Source organism: Anser cygnoides, chromosome 1, assembly GCF_040182565.1.
Source record: "Anser cygnoides isolate HZ-2024a breed goose chromosome 1, Taihu_goose_T2T_genome, whole genome shotgun sequence".
In the NCBI taxonomy this organism is placed as follows: domain Eukaryota; kingdom Metazoa; phylum Chordata; class Aves; order Anseriformes; family Anatidae; genus Anser; species Anser cygnoides.
Genome location: NC_089873.1, coordinates 110,854,802 through 110,878,372, shown reverse-complemented (window position 1 = coordinate 110,878,372; position 23,571 = coordinate 110,854,802). Strand labels below are relative to the sequence as shown.

At 43.8% G+C, this 23,571-nt stretch overlaps 1 protein-coding gene across 1 annotated transcript; it reads left to right on the top strand.

Moving 5' to 3' along the window:
- Positions 1 to 9,237: 9,237 nt before the first annotated feature.
- On the top strand, positions 9,238 to 17,707 carry ADAMTS1 (ADAM metallopeptidase with thrombospondin type 1 motif 1). The gene is made up of 9 exons (XM_048050064.2): positions 9,238 to 10,410; positions 10,591 to 10,943; positions 11,387 to 11,519; positions 11,942 to 12,109; positions 12,407 to 12,693; positions 12,945 to 13,131; positions 13,234 to 13,409; positions 14,311 to 14,486; positions 14,859 to 17,707. The coding sequence occupies exons 1-9, from the start codon at positions 9,837 to 9,839 to the stop codon at positions 15,598 to 15,600; spliced, it is 2,796 nt and encodes a 931-aa protein (XP_047906021.2). The 5' UTR covers positions 9,238 to 9,836; the 3' UTR covers positions 15,601 to 17,707.
- Positions 17,708 to 23,571: the final 5,864 nt, after the last annotated feature.

The window sequence follows — 23,571 nt, the reverse complement described above, 5'->3', positions numbered from 1 at the left end:
AGACGTACTGGTAACAAGAGTGATGGTACAAATCTGGGTATTGCTTTTCTAAGATTCATTTATTTCTTGCTGTGATCTCATATAGTCTCTACGGTACAACCTGACAGAGAGCATGGGTGGACGGGTGTTTTGTTTTAAAACCTTCATTTCTTGAATAAGTCATTGCACATGCTTCCTCTTGATATAATTTGTAAACAGAATATTTTAGCCAACATTTTATTATGTTTTCAATTCTGCAAACACTCGAGGGGTTAATAAGATGCTAGAACTCAAGCCTAACTATAAATATTTCCAGGATTGGGGTCTACATGTCTGCTCAAGTTCTCTTTGTTAACATTATATGATTGAGCTGTGTGTTACATCACCGCAATAAGGGCTCCTCACGTGGGCAAAATGTATTAATAGTCTTAATATGGAGTTGTGCAAGCAAGGTTTTGTGCCAGAGGAGTGGCTCACTTGAGCTGCTCCAGATTGGCTGGGGAGCTAGCAAGTGTGACTGTGCAGTGAACTATGACAGTAATTTAAAATCTTCGAAAAACTGGAGGGAGTAGCAAAGGGGAGATCACGCTGCCCCAGAGTTCAAATTCTTTCTGCTAATGGCTACCGGTCTGATCCAGCCTGTTGTTCTGGTGGTCACACTGCTCATTATTTTACTGGTTTACCTATTTCCATAAAATAGTTAAAAGTTATTGTTATGATCACAGTTTCTAACAATCTTTTGGAAGCTTTCTAAGATGAATGGAATTCCCTCTTTCTTTCATTGCTTTTGGTGGCGGTGGTTAGGTTTTTTGTTCATTTGTGGTTTTGGGGATGGGGGGGTGGTTTTGGAATACTCTTCCAAGTGCTCATGTGCGTAGGCATCTACTTTCGTCAGAAGTGACAGTACTGATTGCGGTACTCATTTGATGGAAGAGTGCAGTAACCATGGCACGCAAAAAGTGCATATACACTAAGGGAAACAGGGCAGTAAGAGGCCTCTTTATAGAGGAGCAGAGAAAGTGTCAAGTACTAGATTTTGCATGCCTTGGAAAATCTTACACTGTAAACAGGCAAACAAAAAAAGCTGAGGATATTAGTTTACTCATTACTAACATTAAAGAAGTGCAAAGAAGAAATCTGAAGTTCCAGTCTAATAACAGAAAACAAGGGGAATCAAAAGCAGAAAAAACTAAGAGGTAGCCATCCCATGTCCTGTTCAAAATGTGGGTGCTGCTGTCAAAAAGCAAGTACAGATTAACAACATAATGAGCCCTGTCCTGAATGTCTTCAGTAGCTGAAGAGAGTTATGGCAGAGCCAAAGGCTCTGCAGATGTATATGAATTGCACTGGTAATGCCAAAGGTATTTTGTCTTACTGCTAATAACTTTCTGAATCTTTTTGTGCTTCACTTTTCTACCTGTTAATTAAAGATACGGTTCACTATGGGCTTTTGAAGTGATACTCCTTAATGACTGAGAGTTGCTCATTTAAAGCCTCATATGCACAATGAGGGAGTCAAAAATACAGTGTTTAGAAGGAGTCAATTATTACTGATGGCTCTGGAAATCCAGCAAGGTTTTAAAAAATAGAGTTAAGCCAGCAACTGGATTCACTAACTGGCTTCTACATATTTATGGCTTTTGTTGGACCTAAACTTTGGTGATTTACGCCTCATCTCAGAAAGAGTCTATAGCAGAGCGAGGCCTCTCAAAAGCTGCAAAGACATCTTATCCTATTTTGGTATACAGCAAATATTAATGAAAGACACATAGGACAGTACTTAAAACCATGACTTTGCATTATAATCTCTTGCAGCATTTCCGAAATATTTGTTTATGTCATGGTATAAATTGATGAATGGCTGGATTAAAGCATCTAAATAAAGATCCTGATGCAAATCCCCAAATTTGCTGTTAAGTAAAGCTGCCTTTTAAGGTTGTCCCTCTTGAGGTATGTATTGCTGAGATTTTTACTCGCTTACATGTTATTTCCATCAGTTCAGAATAAAAGAGATGCAGGCAAGAGTATTTTACGCTTGGCTGGCTAGCACCTCTCCACTTGTGATATAGGTCCAGTTTGGCAGCAAGATAGAAGCTAACAGCTGATCTCCATTACAATTGCTTGCAGATAGTGCTGAGATTAGTGAGAACACTGGGGAACCTTGGGTAACATCTCTTTTGCCTTATAAAAGTTGCACTGACACATCAAAATCCCTCTCTTTAGAGAAGTAAAAGTCAAAACTATGAAGGCTTATTATTCAATTGCTGCATGCAGAAATGCCTAACTTGCTATTTGACCAAAGTTTTGCTCTGCTTTTTGAGTAATTAAGGCATTTCTCCATTTAATTTTCAGATGGCTACTGTTTCAGGTTTGCCTTAAGCCTCAGACTTCACAGAATTGCAGAATGGTTGAGATTAGAACAGTCCTCTGGAGGTCATCAGGTCCAACCCCTCTGCTCTGGAAGGGGTTTGAGGATCTCCAAGGATGGAGACTCACCAACTCTCTGGGCAACCTATGCCAGTGCTCAGTCCCCTACAAGGAGAAGAAGTGTTTCATGATGTTCAGGTTGTACCTCCTGTGTTCCAGTTTGTGCCCGTTGTCACTTGTCCTGTCACTACGGACCACTGAAAAGAGTCTGGCTCTGTCCAATTTGCACCCTCCTTTCCATCAGGTATTTATATACCTCTGAGTATATAAATATATGCCTCCCCCGAGCCTTCTCTTCTCTAGGCTGAGCAGTCCCAGCTCTCTCAGACTTTCCTCATAGGAGAGATGCTCTGATCCTTTCATTATCTTAGTGGTGGCCATATGTTCGACTCTCGCAGTATGTCATAGAATCATACAATCACAGAATGATTTGGGTTGGAAGGGACCTTAATGTCCATCAAATTCCAACCCCTCTGCCATGGGCAGGAACACCTTCCATTAGAGCAGAGCACCATCCAACCTGGCCTTAAACACTTCCAGGGATGAGGCATCCACAACATCTCTGGGCAACATCCATGTCTCTTTTGTGATTATCCCTATCATAAACAATGGAGAACCTGATGATGAATACAAGTCTACTTTAAACTGTGGTTTTAAGTAATCTCAAGCAGTGTGTTGGACTATAAAAGAGAGTAGACTATACACTGACACCACATACATTAATTTACAACCACAGTTAGAAATGGACAAACTTTTTTTTTTCCTAGATGGCATGGTTATTCAAGATGGAAAAACATTATGCCAAACAAAAAGAATGTTTTTTGCAAATGCTACAGCAAAAGCCTTTATCCAACATCAGCAGTCTCCAGGCACACAGAGGAAAGTTGAGGCTCTTTGAAAAGGGAAGGGGAGAAAGAGAGGGAACCTCTCAGAACAACTGAGACCAAGAGGAGCACCAAGAACTGCAGTTCAAGGAGGCCGGACCCAGCCCTGCACATCAAGAGGGAAGCTTATCTAAATCAGCTTTTAGCAAGACATGGATTAGATGAGTCTAAACATGTGTATAAATTGTTTGGGGAGTGGAAAGTGGTTAAGCACTTTCCTTAACGATTTTTGTTCTTTGTGAAATACGCTTACTGCCAACTATCGAATAGCCAGCATAATGGGGAGGAAGGGTGCAGCAGGAAGAGCTGAAAGAAACAAGGGGAAGATAAAGGATGTAAACGAGACTACCAAAATCATACAGGGAGAATGTGAGGAAGAAAAAGGAATGGAAAAGGAATGGATGTGGCGGTTTAGGTCTGGAAGCTGTATTGCAACCAGCTAATAAACCCAGTAATAGTAGGACAGCAGCATCACCTCAAAAGGTTTCTTTCTTTCCTGCCAGGCTGAGCTGCTCTTTTCCACCACTTGCTGGGATGCACCCCCTCTGCTAAGCCGACACAATTGCTTGTGCGGCTGGGTGAGAATTAGGGTGAAGGAACTGCCTAGCTAAAAATTTAAAGAAAATATTTTTTATATTTCTTATTTGTGTCTAAATTTCTTGATACTTATTATAAGGAGTATTAGGCTCCCGTCACAAAGAAAGACCAGTGGATATCCAGTTAGACCAGGACAGCAATAAGGAGAGCACTGTCTATCAAGATGGAAAGCTCCCTGGAATCAATGGTTGATGCCCTCATCTGCTGTGGCAATAATATTCTCCTACATCCCACAAATGTTTTGAAGATAAAAAAAAAAAAAAATAGGTAGAGTGATGAGTTTTCATTATTAGAACTTTCATGGAAAGTGTAACGCTTCTTGTAGCACTTGTGCCCAAAGTACATTGAGAAAGTTTGGTATCTGTTGAAATTGCAGTGTGATAAAAATATCAAAATGTCAGTGGAACTCGGGGTATGCATGAATGTGCTTCGTTCTCTTTGCCAGTTGCCAAGGGACTTTGCAGCCAATGTTATCGTTACGGTTATATTTAACTTCTGAAACAGTTTTGCAGACATACTATAATGCAACATTTTGTTTTGCCTGATTCCTTCTATTTGATCCCTTCTTTCCAGGGAGATTTTTGTATATTTGACACTAGCAGTTGCTTTGACCGTGAAAATTTGGATTTAGGTCAGCTGTTCATAAGCCATTTAGATGGTAACACAAATTCCTCAGTAGGAATACTTCTACCACCAGGAAGAGAAATACACGTCTGACCTCAACAGTCCTCTAAACCACTTGCCTGTGATATGGTCATGTCTGAATTCACATTCTGATGCAAACCTCCCTCTTCAGTCTTGCTGTGCTTTGGTAACAGATTTTGCTATGGTATGTGACTGATAATAGCTTGGGGAACGGCTTAACAAAAAGCTTAATGCTAGGCCGCCCCCCAGGTGTTGATCTAGCCAGAAAAGTGTTATTAAATATATGTGCAGCTTTGCCTCCACTAGTCTCAGAACGTATCACTTAAAATGCATTAGCTCACAGGTCCGAACAAGCACATCAGTCAACAAACAACCAGGAGCTGTTAACAACCTTTGATGTCTTGGATCAGATAAGGATACTATGGTAGACAGTAATATACACGGTTATGAGTAGAGCCAGCTCTTGGTCAGGATGGAGGCCTACTCTCCCCCACAAAGCCAATTCAGGTCAAGCGTGTCAGCCAGCGTAGACCATCAGCGATGCACTGCCATCCTCCTTTGGATGCACTCAGCTACAGAAGGAAAGGTGCTTTATATCCGTCCCAGCGTGACCTGCATCATCATCTTCATCGGATCTGACCTACTGTGCCAGGAGCAAACTATGACTTGTGGCTGTAAGATGAGGAGAACACTGAGAGCAACAGGTGACTAAAGGGGGTTTACAGCTGCCCAACAAACAATAAGGGAACATTAGGACCCATGACTGCACTCCCTGTATGCTGTAGCTGACTTCAGCTCTCCCTGTTTTTAATTTCCCTCTGCTCCTACCCTACAATAAAAATGGCCGAAAATATTTCATTGTGGACAAAATTCAATATAGTTTTCACCACACTAATTTCAGGAACAGTTAAATGGATAAACCACTTGTAAAGCCTTGTATGAAGAAGCTTGAAGAAAAATTCAGCTGAAAGCTAGTTTGGCAACTGATAACATGGTCTTTAGGAGATGCATAAAGTGATCTGGATTACATATGCCTCTACCTGTGCTCAGCAGAAAAATGTTAAAGAGAGAAATTATGCCATCATTTATAATGCCTGCAATTGTATTAAAATCATTGGGGTGGTGTTACACTAAGTCAGTGCAAAATATATACAGAAAATATCTTTGTGATCTAAGTAAGGACTGGCATCAACTAAATGGATTCTAATTTCTACAAATGTTGTTGGTTTAAACTAAGTTAAGCTTCCTGGCTGCCCTTACCTTTACAAATTGAACTGGCCTAAATCCTGAATCCAAAAGTCTGGGGCATTATATTTGCTGAATAATAAAATTATTGACTCATGCAGCCAGAGGTACACTAAGTTTCCATTCAGTTCAATTTTGACGAAAGCTTACTAGTGGAAAGCAGAAAGAAATGGTCTTCATTTTGAGTGCATTCAGGCCTATAATAAAAGCTACTTAGGAATAAAATTTGGTGGGTCCCAAAATTTGTATGTTTTTTCAGCAACTTTCATTGTTAACTCATGTAAAAGGAGAAACTATGGGAAAACTGTTAACCAAATTGAATCACAGTTCCCCTCCTCCTCCAAAAAGTTCCTACTAGTCATTAAAGTTGAAGTCATGAAATCATAGTTTTCTCTCTTATTCCACTTTAACACCCTGTTACCCTGCTTGATAAAAATTAAGTGTTAATGACATCAAAATCAATAATAAATGGAAAAGAGTAATAAGCTTTGCAATTTTGTATATCACAAAAGACATTAGAGTAGATCAGAATCCATAAATAATCTTGTTCACTACAGCCATTCATCCTGAGTGACAATGGATTCCCTTTTTCTACACGAAGCCAAACCTCTCAGCCTGCTCCAAACTGAGTAGGAGAACAGAAGTGTTGAGTACAGATGAGCCTTTCAGTAGTCACAAGCAGTGATGGGAGAAGTTCCGCAAAATTTGATCAACTTCTGGGAAAAGAAAAAAAAAAAAGGCTTATTGGAAGTGTTCCTTTGAGCATTTTTTTTTGGTCTCCCATCTTCTGTTCAGTGGGACAAATGTGCCATCTGCTGTTTTAATTCTAAATTGTAATAGTTTTTTAAAGATGTTATCATTCTGCAGCATTTAAACAAATAGGTTGGGAAAAAAAAAATGTGGTTTTTGGTTTTTTTTTTTCAATTTTGGAAACAGTAGCTTATACAAACACTGGAAAAGAAACTGAAACTTTACCATTGTTAATGTTGTTCAGATACTGTAAACACTTAGGGGTAACCCATTTAAAAAATAAATAAAAACGTGCAATGCTAACTAAAATATGATGATCTACTAGCTCCATCTGGTGGCTACTTTGCATTACAAGTTCTTGTATTTTTCCCAAGAAACACTAGAACACTAGCAATTAAAAAAAAAAAAAAGTTTTATGCCTTTTCAAGTTTTTCATCTCATTAAGTGAAATTCTGCAAAACGTCAGTACGTTTAATAACTCATAATTGTAATACGGATTTTCATTTCTACATAATATGGTTGCAGATTTGATACGATACGGATTGCAAATACGCATACATGTGCTTCGTAGTCTTGTATAATGCAGCTAAAGACACTCGAATTATTTGCAGAAGCAGATTTAAGCACTCGCAAGACTACACACATTGTGTAGCATCATTACATGTCTGTTAGGAGCCAAACCTTTTGCTTGTAGTTGTAAATGGTCCTTCACCCATGTTCACTTACTGCAAATCGTTTCCATGCCCTGTTCACAGCAGCACATCCAGCAATAGCAGAACAAGGCAATTGCTGAGTGGTTGCCACTTTCCTAAAGTACTTTCTTGGACATTATATAAAAAGCTTTAAACCAACTGTCCTAACCACAGAAGGATTAAGAAGAGTTCTGAAATGTAAGCATTTCCTCCAGAGCATAGCTAGAAACCTGGGAGATGAACCGTAAAGCACTGTTCAAGAAAATTTTTTATAAGCGAGTGCCACCTGGTGGAACACAGGGAAGACTTTACTCAAAAAAAAAATGTTTTAAGGTGGTCAGGAGATTTTAAATCGGAGCTTTTAAATCAAAAAGGACCAGCAAAACATTGTCACAAAGCTGCAGATGGCTTGGTGGCCACTGAAGTGGCCCAGCTCTAGTCCCTCCTGATGTGTGCTCTGTATCCATACAGTGACAGGCTGGACGTTGCCGTACTTTTAGTGGGTATCTTTGCAAGCATAACAGTTTTGAATCTAAAGCTCAAAAATAAGTTACAAGACCTTCCTTTCAATTCTATGTTTTATATGCCATATTTCTAGACTGCTAAGCTCATGATTCCCCAAACTTTCAAAACACGTATACCTGCTATTGTGTGCAACACAAAACTAACAGCATGAGTGGGCCGCACCTCTGTCATGTCGCCTGCCCTAGGAAAAGTGTGGCACAGCTGGATGCACGTTGCCGGATCTCAAAGATAAGGGTAGAGATCAGCACTCATCTCCAAGTCTTGAGAGAAAAATCAGGCCTCTGTTGAAACTGAACGCATATTTCCGCCCCGAACTTGTTAATGGGCAGCAGTTGCAGTTTCTCAAAGCCAAGGCGCTGCTAAAAATGCACAGGCTTTGGCTGCCGTATCCCAAGTAAAATCCCCCATTTGATTTTGCTCATCGCTGTGTGGGACAACAGCACTTTTGTGGAGTAAGTAACTGGAAAATCCAGTTCATCTATCCATGTGATTTTTTTGCACAAGTTGAAAAGATGTATGTTTCTAAAAATGTAGGATTTACACAGCGCTGAGGGAAACAAATGTGTTATCTGAACTTGACAGATAACCGGCCTGTGCAGCTGAATCTGAAATACGGCTCCACGTTTCTCTGACATTAAGTTAGGAAGAAAACCCTCCGGTTTAGATTTAGGTGCACGAACGGGATGCTCCTAAGAGAATGGTGGATATGTTAAACTATAGAAATGCTCACTTCTGTCACCAGGATGAGGCATTTTGCTAGTTCTGTCATCAGCCTGTTTTATCTTTGTGTTAAGTCACAGCGTCACCTGACGCTGAAGCATTTTATTTTATAATGTAGAAGTTTGGGGATTGTCACCGATAGGAGCAGCAGCGCTTGTGTTTGTATTTAACACTGTTTCTCGCCAGTTCTTTGCCCTCGGCCTCCAAAAGGCCTCCGCAGCAGGGGGAAGCAGCCGTGCCCATCGCAGCTCCGGCCGCACGGTGGATTAGCTGTACCACCGCGGCCCGAAGGAAAAACCCTGGCTGCCCCTACGTGCGTGCCTCTGTTTAAGCGATTTACAGAAGGAACCATTTCCCAGAACTACAGGTGCACGGCCCAGTAGGGCTGGGAGCGGGTGAAGTGTGGGTGTAGGGGAAGGGGGGGGGTGAATAATAGGAAAAGCCGCGCCCCCGACCCGCGGCGCGTTGGGAGGGGGCACCCCGCAGCCGGCGGGGGCCGGGGCTGCCGGGGAGCGGCGAGGGAAGGGGCAGAGGGGCCGGGGGAAGGGGCCGGGGGAAGGGGCCGGGACCCCGTCCCCGCCCGCCTCGCCTCGCCGCGCCCCGTCCCGCCCCGCCGGGGGCTGGTGGGGGGGGGCCGGGGGCGGGGGCCGCCCGCCGCCGCCTTACGCAGGCGGTGAGCTCAGCGGGCCGGGGCGGGGGGCGGCGCGGCGGGGGGCGGCGGGCGCCGGCGGGGTGGGGGCGGCCCGGCAGAACCCCATAAAGGGCGGCCGCCGCCGGCCCCGGCCGCCGCACTCAGCCCGCTCGGCGGAGCCGCCCGGATCGCAGCGGAGGGCCCGGGGCGGAGGGGCCCGCTCGCTGTTTCGTTTTATTTTAATTTTTTGATTTTTGCTTTCTCGTCCCGCTCCTCTCCGCGAGGAAGGGGGGGGTGTCTCGGCGCTCGTCCCCCAGCACCCGCCCTGTGGAAGTGCACCCGAGGCCGGCCCGGGGCTGCCGGAGGGGACCCGCCGGAGCTTCCTTCCCGCTCGGAGGGCAGGGAAGGAGGAGCGGCGGCGCGGAGCGGAGGAGAGAGAAGGAGAAGGGGGCCGGGAGGCGGCCGGAGAGCGGGGCCGGGCTGCCCCTCGCACACCCTGCCTCGCTCCCTCCCCGCCGCTGCCATGGGGAAGTCGCCGCCGCCTCTGCAGTGATCGCGGGACTGCCGGCGGAGAGAAGCCCCCACCGCCCGCAAAAACCAAACAAACAAAAAAACCCATATATATATATATAAGCAAATCTCGCTCTCCGCCTTTTACAAATTAACGACCGAGGCAGAAAGGCTCCGCCAGGCCAGCAGCAGCAGCAGCCAGCCTTCCCCGCCCCGAGCCCGGCGGCCGCGATGAGGACCGGGGGGCGCCCGCTGGGGGTGCTGGTGCCGGCGGTGCCGGCGTTACTGGCCGTACTGGTGGCGCTGGGGCCGTGCAGCGCCGAGCCCCCCGCCACCGCCCGCCAGGCGCTGGTGCGGCCACGGCGCTTGGGCGCTGCCGGCGGCCGGGAGCGGTTCCGCCTGGACGCCTTCGGGGAGCGGCTGACGCTGGAGCTGGAGCCCGACAGCAGCTTCCTGGCCCCGGACTTCACCCTGCAGTACCTGGGGGGGCCGCCGCCCTCCTCCTCGCCCTCCTCTCCGCCGCCGGGGGACGACCTCTCCCGCTGCTTCTACTCCGGCACCGTCAACCGGGACCCGGGCTCCGCCGCCGCCCTCAGCCTGTGCGCGGGGATGCGCGGAGCCTTCTCGCTCCGGGGCCGCCAGTACCTCATCCAGCCGGCCCCCGGCGTCGGGCACCGCCTCGGCGTCCACCTCCTCCGTCGCCGTCGAGGGACCCGACGGGGAGATCCAGCAGCAGCTGCCGCCCGCTGCGCCGTGGCCGAGCCGGGGGCGGAGGAGCCGGAGCCGGAGCCGGAGGGGCCCGCAGGTAGCCGACGGGGGGACGGGACGGGGTCTGCCGCAGCCACACCTCGGGGGGAGCGCGGCTGAGGGTGCCCCGAGGTCGGGTGATGAGCCCCGGTGGGTGCTGGGTTCCCCGTTGTGGGGTTGTGCAGCCATCCCCTGTGCCGCTCACGTGTGCTTTGCCTCTGTCTCGCTCACTTCCCAGATGCAGAAACGAGGAGCAAAAGGAAAAAGCGGTTTGTGTCCAGCCCTCGCTACGTGGAGACCATGCTGGTGGCCGACCAGTCCATGGCCGAGTTCCACGGCAGTGGTCTGAAGCACTACCTCCTGACGCTGTTCTCCGTGGCGGCCAAACTCTACAAGCACCCCAGCATCCGCAACTCCATCAGCCTGGTGGTGGTGAAGATCATGGTCATCTACGAGGAGCGGAAGGGACCCGACATCTCTTCCAACGCCGCCCTGACTTTGCGAAACTTCTGCAGCTGGCAAAAGCAGCACAACCCCCCAAGTGACCGGCACGCGGAGCACTACGACACAGCAATCCTCTTCACCAGGCAGGTGAGGGACAAGGAGGCTGAACCGACCCCTGCACACATTGCCCCCTTCCCCTAGAGGCTTTCTCTGCTGGGAGTCCCCCCAAAAAAGTGTTCGGAGGCAGTCCTGTGGCAGTACAGGTTCAGCAAAGCAAGCTGCAGTTGGAATGAGCCCCTTTTTATTTAGCCATTTATTTTACCCTTTATGCTGTCCCAGGTGAAACTCACAGTATATGCAGCGTGCTTCTGCCTTATATTTCCAGCAGGGCTAGTATGGAAATTAGGCATTTTACTTCTACGTGTAAGCCTTGTGTATGTTCCAAAGACAGATTTTTGCCATCGTACCCATTGAAGTGCTGAATATTTATGCTCTTTCCATAAGTAAAGGCAAGCTGCCAGGGTTGGATGTTGCTTGCCAAGGTTAAGTCTCTGATCTGATTAATAATGAAACTGCCTTTTTTTTTACAGGACCTCTGCGGTGCCAAGACATGTGATACTCTTGGGATGGCCGATGTGGGAACAGTTTGTGATCTAAACCGCAGTTGCTCTATCATCGAAGACGACGGCTTACAGGCTGCCTTTACAACAGCCCACGAGCTAGGTACTTGCAACTTAGAAATGAGGTTCCGGCTGATTAATTGAAGCCGGCTTGATGACGTAAAGCCCAGAGCTCCCTGGCCCCGCTGACGGCTCGCCCTGCGGGGTGCGGGGCCCCTGCGCTCCCCTGGCACAGTCAGGAGGAGGCAGAGCTTTGCTGTGGAGTGGGGTTGAGCTGCGGAAAGCAAATCCAGTCTGCAAGAGTTGTGTGCTGGACTGTGGCTGCAGGAAAAAAGCCCGTGAGGAGAGGGAGGATATGCTGTAATCTGCTTAAAACTTAGTACTGTTCAGATCAGGATATTCTTTCAGCATTTAAAGACCAGGCTTTGAGCGGCTCTAGAGTTATACATACAATAGGCTTGGTAATGCATAGGACAGACTTCCTAAAATCACCAACTTTTTTCCTTTTTTTTTTTTTTTTTAAAGGCCACGTGTTTAACATGCCTCATGACGATGCAAAGCAGTGTGCTGGTATTAATGGAGTAAGCCGGGATTTCCACATGATGGCATCTATGCTTTCCAATCTGGATCGCAGCCAGCCTTGGTCTCCGTGTAGTGCCTACATGATTACAACATTTTTGGATAATGGTCATGGTAAGATTATTAAGCTTTCCATTCATGTGGCGTTTATGCTCTTGTGTTTTACTGCTTTGCTTTTTTTTTCTTTTAATGGAGTGCTTTCTGCTAAAGAATAGTGTTAACCTTTTACATGCTGCCAATGATTTTAGAAGGTGCTTAACTTTACAAAAATGGTGGCACAAATTGGCTTGAAGACTTATGCTACAATGCAAATGCAGTTCCAGAGATGCAAATACATTTTTCCCTGCTGAAACTGAACTCACTGACAGAGGCTGCTTTTTTTTTTTTTTTTCCTTTTTTCTTCCTTTTCAGGGGAGTGTTTGTTGGACAAGCCCCACAAACCGATCCAGCTTCCTTCTGACTTGCCTGGCACGTTGTACGATGCCAACAGGCAGTGCCAGTTCACTTTTGGAGATGAGTCTAAGCACTGCCCTGATGCAGCCAGTACGTGCACAACGTTGTGGTGTACCGGCACTTCGGGAGGACTGCTTGTGTGCCAAACTAAACACTTCCCGTGGGCGGACGGCACCAGTTGTGGAGAAGGGAAATGGTGCATGAATGGCAAGTGTGTGAATAAAACTGAGAAGAAGCATTATGATGTAAGTATAACTATATATATATATATATATATATATATATCCTGGGTTGCAGAGTACCACAGATAATGCTTCAGTGAGAGCAATCAAACAGTTTTAAGGGCTTGAATAAATGGAGGCAGACAGCTAATTAACAGGCTTAGAGGGTTTTTTTATTTGTTTTACAGGTGGCTTAGGTAAAAAATGAGCATGGCTGTGGGTTTTGTGGTTTTGTTTTTACTATATTAACGTTTTTGTTCTCCTTGTCATTACAGACCCCGGTGCATGGGAGCTGGGGGTCCTGGGGAGCATGGGGAGAGTGCTCCCGGACCTGCGGCGGTGGAGTGCAGTACTCCTTCAGGGAATGCGACAACCCTGTCCCGAGGAACGGGGGGAAATACTGCGAAGGGAAGCGGGTGCAATACAGGTCGTGTAACATCGAGGACTGTCCGGATAATGATGGTAATTTTTTCCCCATTTTTGCAGTGGAAAAGGGGGATCTTGTAGAGGAAGACCATGTAGAGAAGATGATCTCATGTCCACCTGTCTTTCCTCTGCCTGCAGGCAAAACCTTTAGAGAGGAACAATGTGAAAAGCATAATGAGTTTTCCAAGTCTCCCTTTGGAAGCGGACCTGCAGTGGAGTGGACACCCAAGTTTGCTGGTGTCTCTCCGAAGGACAGATGCAAGCTGGTCTGCCGAGCAAAAGGAACGGGATATTTCTTCGTTCTACAGCCAAAGGTATCTCAAAATTCACCCTCATCTACCTAGTCATGAATAGGATTTTTATTTCATCTGACTCTGCATGTGAAGTTAAGAGTCAAGGCGTGTAGAAATTTGAAATTATATTTATGTTCTTATTGTATGTAAGCTAGATTTTTCCTTTTCTCCTCCCTACATGTACAATCTGATCAGTGCAAGCATGCTTTAAATATTCTGGCACAGTCCCTACAGTTATTTCACACATACCACCTCATCTACCCACCCCACCCTAGTTTCCTTTCCGCTCCTTCCATGAGTTTGATTACACTGAGATATGTTTGGAAAACTGTGGTGGTTCTTTGCCAAAACTTTGGTGCTTTCTCATACCAGTTACTAATATGTTGACGGCTTAAAATAAACAAAAGGAAAAATAATTCGTCTTGCATAGCTACTTGAACTCACTGTCATAAGATGTTGAGAGCCAGTAACTACCGGGGTGATGACACAGATGTTTATTGTCGAGCAATACTCCTAGAAAGAAAGGATCGATTACGCCATTAAAAGCAATTTTGGTCCTGTACTTTGAGGACATGACTATCTTCTAGTGACATTAGAGAAAAAATGTTCTTTCTTTATAGGAAATTATTAAAACAGTTCTGTGTTGGCTCTTTTCCAGGGTGGGAAGGGAGTTAATAAAATCTGAAGTTGGTTGTTTTCTCCTGTCACCATGGCATTTTATTTTTTTTCAAGTGAGTTGAAGTAGCACTGCATACCTCCAACTGTCTACAGGCTGCTTTGTTTTTTATTTTTAAAAGCATTGAAAATACCAGTGCTATAGGTCTTTCCTCTATCTTCTATGTTTTGTATGTATCTGTATTAGACGTTTTCAAAGAAGTGTGCATCTTCTAATCAAATGCCCTACTGCTTGTTTCTTGCTAAGGTTGTGGATGGTACCCCTTGTAGCCCTGATTCCACCTCAGTCTGCGTCCAGGGACAGTGTGTAAAGGCTGGCTGCGACCGTATGATAGGGTCCAACAAGAAGTTTGACAAATGCGGCATCTGCGGTGGCAATGGATCCACATGCAAGAAAGTGTCTGGCACACTTGTGAGAGCAAAGTGAGTGCATGACTGCAGCTGCTTTCTGTTCTGGTGAATGTTTTGTGGGTATAAGCTTTTGGTTTCCAAGTCAGTGAGATACTGTCTCAGTTTATCCTTGGAACTGAGATTTGATATGTCAAAGACAGTTGGCTGATAGTAGCTCACAGTGCGATCCCAGTGGAAGGAAGCCCCTGACATGCGGGTACGCCTCTGCCATAGCAATAACGTGGGATGTGGCTTTGCAAATCCCTTAATCCCTTGGCTCGAAAGGTCAGCAGCTTGTGAGCTTCATGCTTCGGCTTCAAATGAAATTCAGTCTTGTGCCAGACAGCTTCTTCCCTTTCCCAGGGACGAGCAGAGGGCTCAGTCTTTCTCTTTTCTCTTGGACAGACCGGGCTACCATGATGTCGTCACCATTCCAGCCGGGGCAACGAACATCGAGGTGAAGCAGCGAAACCACCGGGGTGCCAGACACGACGGCAGCTTCCTGGCCATCAAAGCCGCAGATGGCACCTACATCCTCAATGGCGACTACACCCTGTCAACGCTGGAGCAGGACATTACCTACAAGGGCAGCGTGCTGAGGTACAGCGGCTCCTCCGCTGCCCTGGAGAGGATCCGCAGTTTCAGCCCTCTGAAGGAGCCCCTGACCATCCAGGTCCTCACGGTGGGGGACCTGCCGCAGCCCAAGATCAAGTTCACCTATTTCGTGAAGAAGCCTGCTCAGCCTGGGTCAGAGAAGGTGCCCAGTAAAAAGAAAGAGTCCTTCAATGCCATCAAGGAGATCATCTCTTCCGAGTGGGTCATCGAGGAGTGGGGCGAGTGCTCCAAGTCATGCGGCTCAGGCTGGCAGCGGCGGGCTGTGGAGTGCCGGGACCCCCGGGGGCGGCCAGCCACCGACTGTGCCCGAGAGCTAAAGCCCAGCGACGTCCGTCCCTGCGCCGACGTCCCCTGCCCGCAGTGGCAGCTGGGGGACTGGTCGCCCTGCTCTAAGACGTGCGGGAAAGGTTTCAAGAAGAGATTGTTGAAATGTATTTCTTACGACGGCAGCGTGCTGCCGCAAGAAAGCTGTGAGCCTTCCAAGAAACCAAAACACCTGATAGACTTCTGCAACGTTACAGACTGCAGTTAAATAGTATAAGTTGGGAAAGCTAATTTTTTTTATTTTTTATTTTTTCCTTCAGAACAATGCACTGAATATATGAGGGTTAGAGGCAGCGCATACATTCTGCGTACAAAATTCATGGTGAGGATCCATTGAGGTGGGACAGTGCAAATAACCTTAGTTGGCGTTGCACCCTAAAACTATCCTGCCAATTGCAAGTTTGATAGGATAGCAGACCAGTGTCACTCACTCATCTTCAGCAGATAAGGCCCTAGGGCATTAGAATTTCATTTTTTAAAGTCTTACAAATTAAACCGAACAGGAGCAGTGGCCGAAGCATGTTTAAGCAAACATTTTTGGGTTTGGTTATTTCTCCCTTCTTTTGGATTTATATTGTGGTACTGATCAAGTCCCCATGTGTAGGAAAGGGGAGCGGAAAAGATAGCTTAAAATAATTGGTCAGGGTTTACCTACCTCACGAAGGGCAAAAAAACAGGATTAGAAAAGGAGCTTTAACTAAGTCATTCATGGCTGCTATTGTTTCAGAGAATAGTTTTATATAAAAATAAAGCCATATTCTCTACCTGTAAAGAATAAGAAATATCAAGAACAGTCAGTCAATTCCACAAATAACTAGAATGTCATTTTTTTTAAAGCATCATTATGTCATTCCAACGTGCCTGTCCATTTCTCTCATCCACTCTGATGCCGTTGCGGTGACATATGTAATCCAGAGGCTAGAAAAAGTGGAAAACTTCATGGAGCAGGTAGCGTCTATGAGTAGTTGCTCTTTGTGCCTTATGCATACCTTCCACGAGCTTTTTTCATTCGAGCTTGGTCCTGCCATACTGTCAACCAGATTTCTGGCAGTGGGCGCTTGAGTCAACACTGACATTCAAGTCTTTTCCTTTACCCCAGCCAATAGCAATTACTTGCATTTTGGTAAAAAGAGATCAAAGAAATCTGGCTATGAATGGGAACCTCTCCTAAATGGCCTCTGATGGGTTTGTAGTGCTCAAATCACTGATAAGGCGGGAAGACAAAGCTGAAGGATAGCAGGTCCATCCACAGCAGTACGCCAACATTCGCATAATTAAAGTTTGTGCCAGTCCATAGACAATGAGAGAATATGGCTTTCCATATGTATATAGTAAAAATATATTACTATAGATGTTACATACTTTATAAGTATTTTATATTTCTTTCCCTTCTGGGAAGGGTTATAATTTGTAATAAAGGCATATAATGAGCGTATTTATTTTTATACTTCTTGTCTAATGTGATCTTCTAAGTTATCGCTTTTTTAAAAGGACATATAACAAGGATAGAGTATTTATACAGTATAATATGTTACTAGAGGTAATAAATGAACCCTATAAATTTTGGAAGTGGAGTGTCGTTATTTCACTGGAGTAAAACTAGTCTATCAAGCAGAATGAGCTTGAATTCTAAGGCAATGTTACAAAAAAAGCTAAACCACGTTTCTCAAAAATACTGGTAGCTTAGGCTACTAATTGACTGTGTTAGTTAAGGGCTTTGGAAAACTCTACCCATAATGTCATATACCACGTTAAAAGGAGTAATTTTGTATTTTATTGCTTAACCACTAACTGGGTGCTCAGCACTGTTGTTTCATCTTCAAAAAAGAAAAAAAAAATGAACTGCCACTAGACTGATGCCACTGATTTTAATAAGGGCTTACAGAGGGAATATCACTGTCAGTGGTGTTTATAACCAACAAAATATGTACAAAAGTAGCAGTTTTACCTGCTCCACTTAATTTTACCCTACTGGGAAAGATGTATTCAAAATTTAAAACCATTAACTAGCAGTCAGAGGTTTCCCTCACAAGTTTCTGGAGGGCCTCAGGATCATGCTTTTCTAATTAGAAGTACTGTATGAATGAACTGTTCTAATGCTGTTAGTAACACGTTTTATAATGTTGAAATACATATTAAGCATTAAGAAACTGATTTTTGCTCCCTCATTTCTGATCTCATGACCACTGAAGTTGAGGGAAAATCTTCTGTTGAGCTCAGTGGGATTCTTGCCATGGAATTTGAGACATCAGTCATTTATGGATACTTTTGGCTTTGTGTCATGTAAAAATCTATTAAAACTTCCTTTGCCAATGTTTGGACTCTGTCTTGCAGAAATTGTTCCCACTTTATTCCATGGATAAAATCCTGGCCCCTCTAAAGCACATAGAAAAATTCTCATCACGTCACACTTCATTGAGTATTACTTTGTCTTTGACATGCACAAATGCTGGGGAACGTTTTACTTGTAGTATTATTTAGGAGTCACTTACTTTATTTTTTCATAAATACCTAAGAGTCAGTGTTTTTTATTTACATATTTTTACATACAGAAAGGGTGGTTAGGTGTTGGAACAGACTGCCTAGGGAAGCGGTGGAGTTGCCATCCCTGGAAGTACTTAATAGGTGTATGGCTTTGGTGCTTAGGGACATGATTTAGTTGTGGACTTAGTAGTGTTAGCTGATGATCAGACTTGATGATCTTAAGGGTCTTTGCCAACCTAAATTATTCTCTCTCTCTCTCTCTCTGTATGTCTATATTTTACTACAGCAGGTTTAAATTAGGAGCATATATACATTTTCAAGAGAAGGAAAACTCATTTTTATTTTCATTTTCTGCTGTTGCTCTTACTCCTTGTAGACTTTGTAGCCTAACACATAGCTGTTGGTTGGTGTTGCCTGAAACACTCTAGATTTAAGAGCTCAGGGAGCTACTGTCCTGAAACTACAAGACTGTTCCCTGTCTATGGAATTGGCAATTGACTTCTGCTTGATGGTGATTGCCCAACTTTGTTCTCAGCCTAGAAGAAATACTCAAGGCAGGGCTAAGAAAGCTCTGCAGAGGAAACAGCTTCTCATACCTACCCATATCAATTAAAGCAAGCTCAAGGTGCTGACATACTCTACATCTTGCAGTAGCACTTGAGGCTGTTGGGAGAGAGCAATGGTATTTCACAGGCATCGCCTTTCATGCTCAGGGGAATTTGGATCCAAGTAAGTGCAGCAATTTCCCCTTTTTTAATAAAAGGTGCTGAAGTGTTCTGCCTTTCCAAAGCACCTGTATTACCTGGGTTAGATCAGTCAGCCCTGCAGTTAACCAGAGCTAAGTGAGGAGTCAGAAGTTGTGAGGGAAATTAAAGATATTTGGTATTTTACACTAAGAAATGGCAGTCGTAACGACTTTTTTTATGTTCTTGCAAATAATTACGTAATAAAATGAGTGATGAACTAATAAAAGGTTATGGTATAATGACAGCCTATTTTCTATGGTGTTGTTTATTTCTTTAGAGCATAAATGTAGTAGCAGCGGGCCAGCTTATTACACATAGTTGTAGCGTAGTTGACCAAGGCTGTATTTCCAACTCGTAGTTTACTGACTACATATTTTTCTTTGACCAGTCCTTGAATTCACAGCAGTTGCATCTGTTAGACAGTTCTTGAAATTATATCCCATTTTTAATAGTGGCAAGTTAGAAAGGACATGCTCCAAATAATGTTTTCATTCAGCAATGCAGTCAAAGGCCTTCTCCCCTCCAAAGCGCCCTCTAGTTGCAAGAAAGCCTGCCCTATGCGTCCCAACACAGGGAAACTAGCAAAAACAGTGGAGGTGGTTCAGCTGGTTAGCGGTCAAGACCACACGTGAATTAAACACGTTCCTTGTACCAAGGTTCTGGATATTAATAGCTTTTATTACAAGAGGCTGGATAGTTAAGTGTTTTTTGTGTGCACGTTCATTATTGTCAGCAGGAATTGCAACACATTATCACTGATTCATCAGGCACGCTCTAGGGAGCAGAAACAGCATTGAAGCTTATGTTGGGACATCAGTGAATATAAGAGCTGGTGCTTTCTGCCAGCCGAGGAGCCCGCTACGTGCCTGTGTGCTCACCGACGCCAGGGCAGCTGGCCCCACTGATGTCCAAATGGGCTTCAAACCCTAGAGGAAGGTTGTTCTTTTCAGCCAGGTTTTCTTAAATGTCCAAGGTGGGAGGGAGGTTTCCAATGCCCAGTGTCTCAGCTCAGGACAAGTTCCCACCAGTTTGGAGCCAATTTTTTTCTGCCTTCCTTTTCAAGTTCAGAGAATCCAAAAGCCATAGACTAAATATTTTGGCACCTTACAGTAAAGGTGGAGCTGACTAGTGTGAGATTGGTAGATGAAATCCCTATTTTCAAATATTCTCAGAGAGGCAGGTGTCTGAATGACTGAAATGTGTCTTCTTTAATCATGCTTGGTTTTACTGCTTTTGAAGCTGAGCTATCTTCTGGTGCTTGGTAAGGCTGCTAGTCTTTCTGTTGGTGCAGAGGTGAAAATGAAAACAAGTCACTATTGGTAGCTCTTTGCCATTTTAGTAATTGTGATTATGAGGAAAACTTTCTCCAGCCTTCCAGTGGCCTTAAAGAGCTTGGAATTGGGACTGAGTCCAGTCCAAGGGCTAGATCTCCAGAACCAACTTTTCAAATTTCAGCATCTAAATTAGAAAATAATTGGGAGTTCAAGGAGAAATATGAAGTTATTCTTCAGAACTACTTTTTAGGCTGATTTGGATGTAAAATTTTGGCATCCATGCTGGATAAGCACTGTAAATGTGGCTACTAGAAAAATTGGAGTAACTGCTGTAAAGATCAAAACTAATCTAATTTACTGCTTGGAACTGCATTAGTAGTAAATAGGAACAAAACAGTATGTGATAGGATTCTTAAGTTGCTGTGCTCCCCTCTCTTTAGTCCAACTGTTGTTATGAAAGCAAGAGTGTGGGTGTTTCCCAGATAATTATTTTGCCACTAATGGTAATACATGTGATTTCAGAGCAGAGAAAGGTTGGTTGCTATTATAGAAGGTGGCTCTGTGTGAGCTTTCACAGTAAAGCAATAATTGTATGCATCTGGGATGGAAAAATCTTGAAATTGCCTAGAGCTGCTATGTACTTAAGCAGCTGATACCTGCATTCTAGAGCCATCTGTTGCCTCTGTGTATTTGGAGCTGTTACTTTTAGCATCGGGACATAGACTTAGAGAATAAAGGCCCCCAGTGTTACATATATGCACAACACTTGTGATTTGTCAGGGACTAGCAAAGTTGACATTTCACCTCTGAAACACAGCCCCATGTAGCTTGCAATATGGCAACTAGATTAAATCATTTGTAGTTTTACAGCAGCTTTCATTCAAATCGATATCTCCCAGCGCTGTATAAGCTTCAGTAAAAGTCTGGCACACCTTATACAGAGAAACAAGTGAGACCTTTGCTTTTGTCATTGTCACATCACAAGCAGGTAAACACATGCAAAAAGTAATGTTAGTTGCTTTACTGGAATCTGTAGGACAAATAGATGATTTCATCTAGGAAAAAAAAAAAGAAAGAAAAAGGACAAAAAGTCTAAACCCACTAGCTAGGTTAGGGAATGGAGAAGAAAAAGCTCCAAAAGAACTTTAGAAAGGCAGCCTGGGAAGAATAGCCCAGACTCCTTAGCAAACACTCCCACCTTAATGTCTGGTTTCTAGTAATCAGCTGGCTATGAAATTGCTAGCACAGCTTTGCTTCAGCAGCCTGGTGTTGTTCTGGGCCTCATACACCTGGGAACGCTTTTCATCCCATGCAATTTCAAACATGCCTACAAACCACCACTGGAGCAAAGATCAAATCCTGTGTGTGATATGGTCACGGCTGCTTAGTCCTCCAGGCAAAGAGGGTATAATTAGGTGAAAAGCTTTTCCTAGTAAAGGCCACCCAAAGATAGCAAATTAATTGTCCTCCTCCGCTCCCCCCCAAAACAGAGGCGAATCCCTAGGACATGCCTAGGCTACAACAGGAGTGTAAGTAATTGCTCAGCAGTACCCATCCAGCATGCTGCCCCATTTTGCATAAACAGCATATGTTCTTATAATATATGGAGCCAGAGAAAGGACAGAGCAGGGTATTGCCACCTCTCCTGACACTGCTGTTCCTAAATCTGTTCCGAAGCTGTTCCAAACCTTTTTATCTTCCTAGTTAAACAACAGCTAAAAATATGCATTCAAGATTAGTATTCTCCCTCAAATCACAAAACAACTTATATCCACAGAAGGGAAGTCAAAACATAGCTATCAGGTTCACAACAAGCAGTGGTATAAACACAGTATTTCAATAAATGTTTGTGATCTCAAAGCCTGGGGCAGACTGATTATTGCTGGAAATGCATGCAGCATTGTCGGGACACTCAGATTTATTTTATGGTACCTAACAGCTCAAGAAGGTCTTGTGCAAGAGATTTAGTGTTGGGCAACAGAAGTACTGTTTCATACAGCACCTTTCCCTGTAAGCTAGCTACATGTGCTTGATATCTTCAATGTGTTAAAGGACAGTCCTTTGCCTATGACCATAATCTAATGAGATCCTCCATGCCTCAACAATACTAAACTTAAACATCCCAACTCTAAGTTGAACCACTGCAAAATCTGTCATCCTTTATATCCCAGCATTTGTGCAGGAAAGCTACAAAACTACTTTGAGTTTCTATCGGCTCATGATTCTTCCCAGATACTCCATTTGAAAATAAATATTTTATCCAACATTAGTTGCACTCAGATATAACATATTTTCCTACAAGCACAGAAAGGAGTGGGTTGTTCCAATTCAGGGGAAAGAGCGAAGTCATATGGTAGAGATTACAATCAGGCAAGCTGAAAGCACTGGTTGTTTTAATTGTGCACCAATATATTTTTCAGTATAACTAAGGCAATATGCCTGTCTTCTCACAGGCAAATTAAATAAATACTGCCATTTTATAAGATTTTCATGTAAAAAAAAAATAAGATGGTATTAGCTATAAGAACTGAACTGAAGTTCAGTTGTTTGGATTAAAAATTTCTCTGTGAAGCAAAACATGTTAATGGAGAAACTTTTCTAATTTTCTATTATAATTCAAAGCAAATGCCAACAAAAAATATGAAGCTTTAAAACAATGCAATTTACTGCAATTTTTCTCATTCTGTCTACTGAAATTTTCTGACATTTGGACTCTGGCAGGAAAATCTGTGTGCTCTTGTATCACAAAAGAGCACTACTCAAAGACATACACTGAAGACACAGATAAGAAGAAAAAAAGTGGGTCATTCTGCAATTTCTGTCAGATGGGAGGTGGCTAAACCTGACATCACCAGGACATCATTTATTTATATTAGAAATGACTTCAAAGTTACATAGATACCAATCACAACCTACTACAGCCCATACTTCTTATGCTTCTTGCACATATGATCCACTTTTGCAGACTAAGAGGTTTGAATAATTCATTTAAGCAGCAAAACCATGAGGTACTCTTTAAACCAAGACACAAAACTGTTGGGCCTTGTCTGTAGCCACTTTAATAAAAGAAAAATGGCCTTGTGGTTACAGCTGTCATTCAACAGGGTGTTTAAGCTCATGCTTACACCCATCATTATTTAAGACAGCACTGAGTAAACCTTAGAGACACAAAATAAAAGCTTGCCTTCTTTTGTTGAATCTGGATCTTAATTACATGTTGAATTAACTGCATTAATGTTTGGAATTTATCAGGGGTTCATGTTTAGGCATGCTGGTATCTAGATACTTGGGATGACCAATAATGCTTAATGTAATTGGTTGGCTACAGTTTAAATATTTGATTTCTTAATTATATTGTTGTGTTTTAAGCAAACATATCCTTTATTAAAAAAAAAAAAAATACTTCCAGCAATGATTTTAGGTATATTTTTGAATTCTTTATTTATTTGCAGAACACTGAATGTAAGTACCACCCTGTTGTCTCTAAAAGGGTATCTGAGTGGTGTAGCTGGGATGCAAAGACAAAGGTGTCCTTCCTAAATTCCAGAGGCCAAACTGTAATTAGAAGATTTTCATACAGGTAAAACTGTTATCTGCAGATGAAATCCACAAGTGAAGGGAAAAAAAAATTTACATAGACTTACCAATTGTGAAAACTATTGAAACATATAGCAG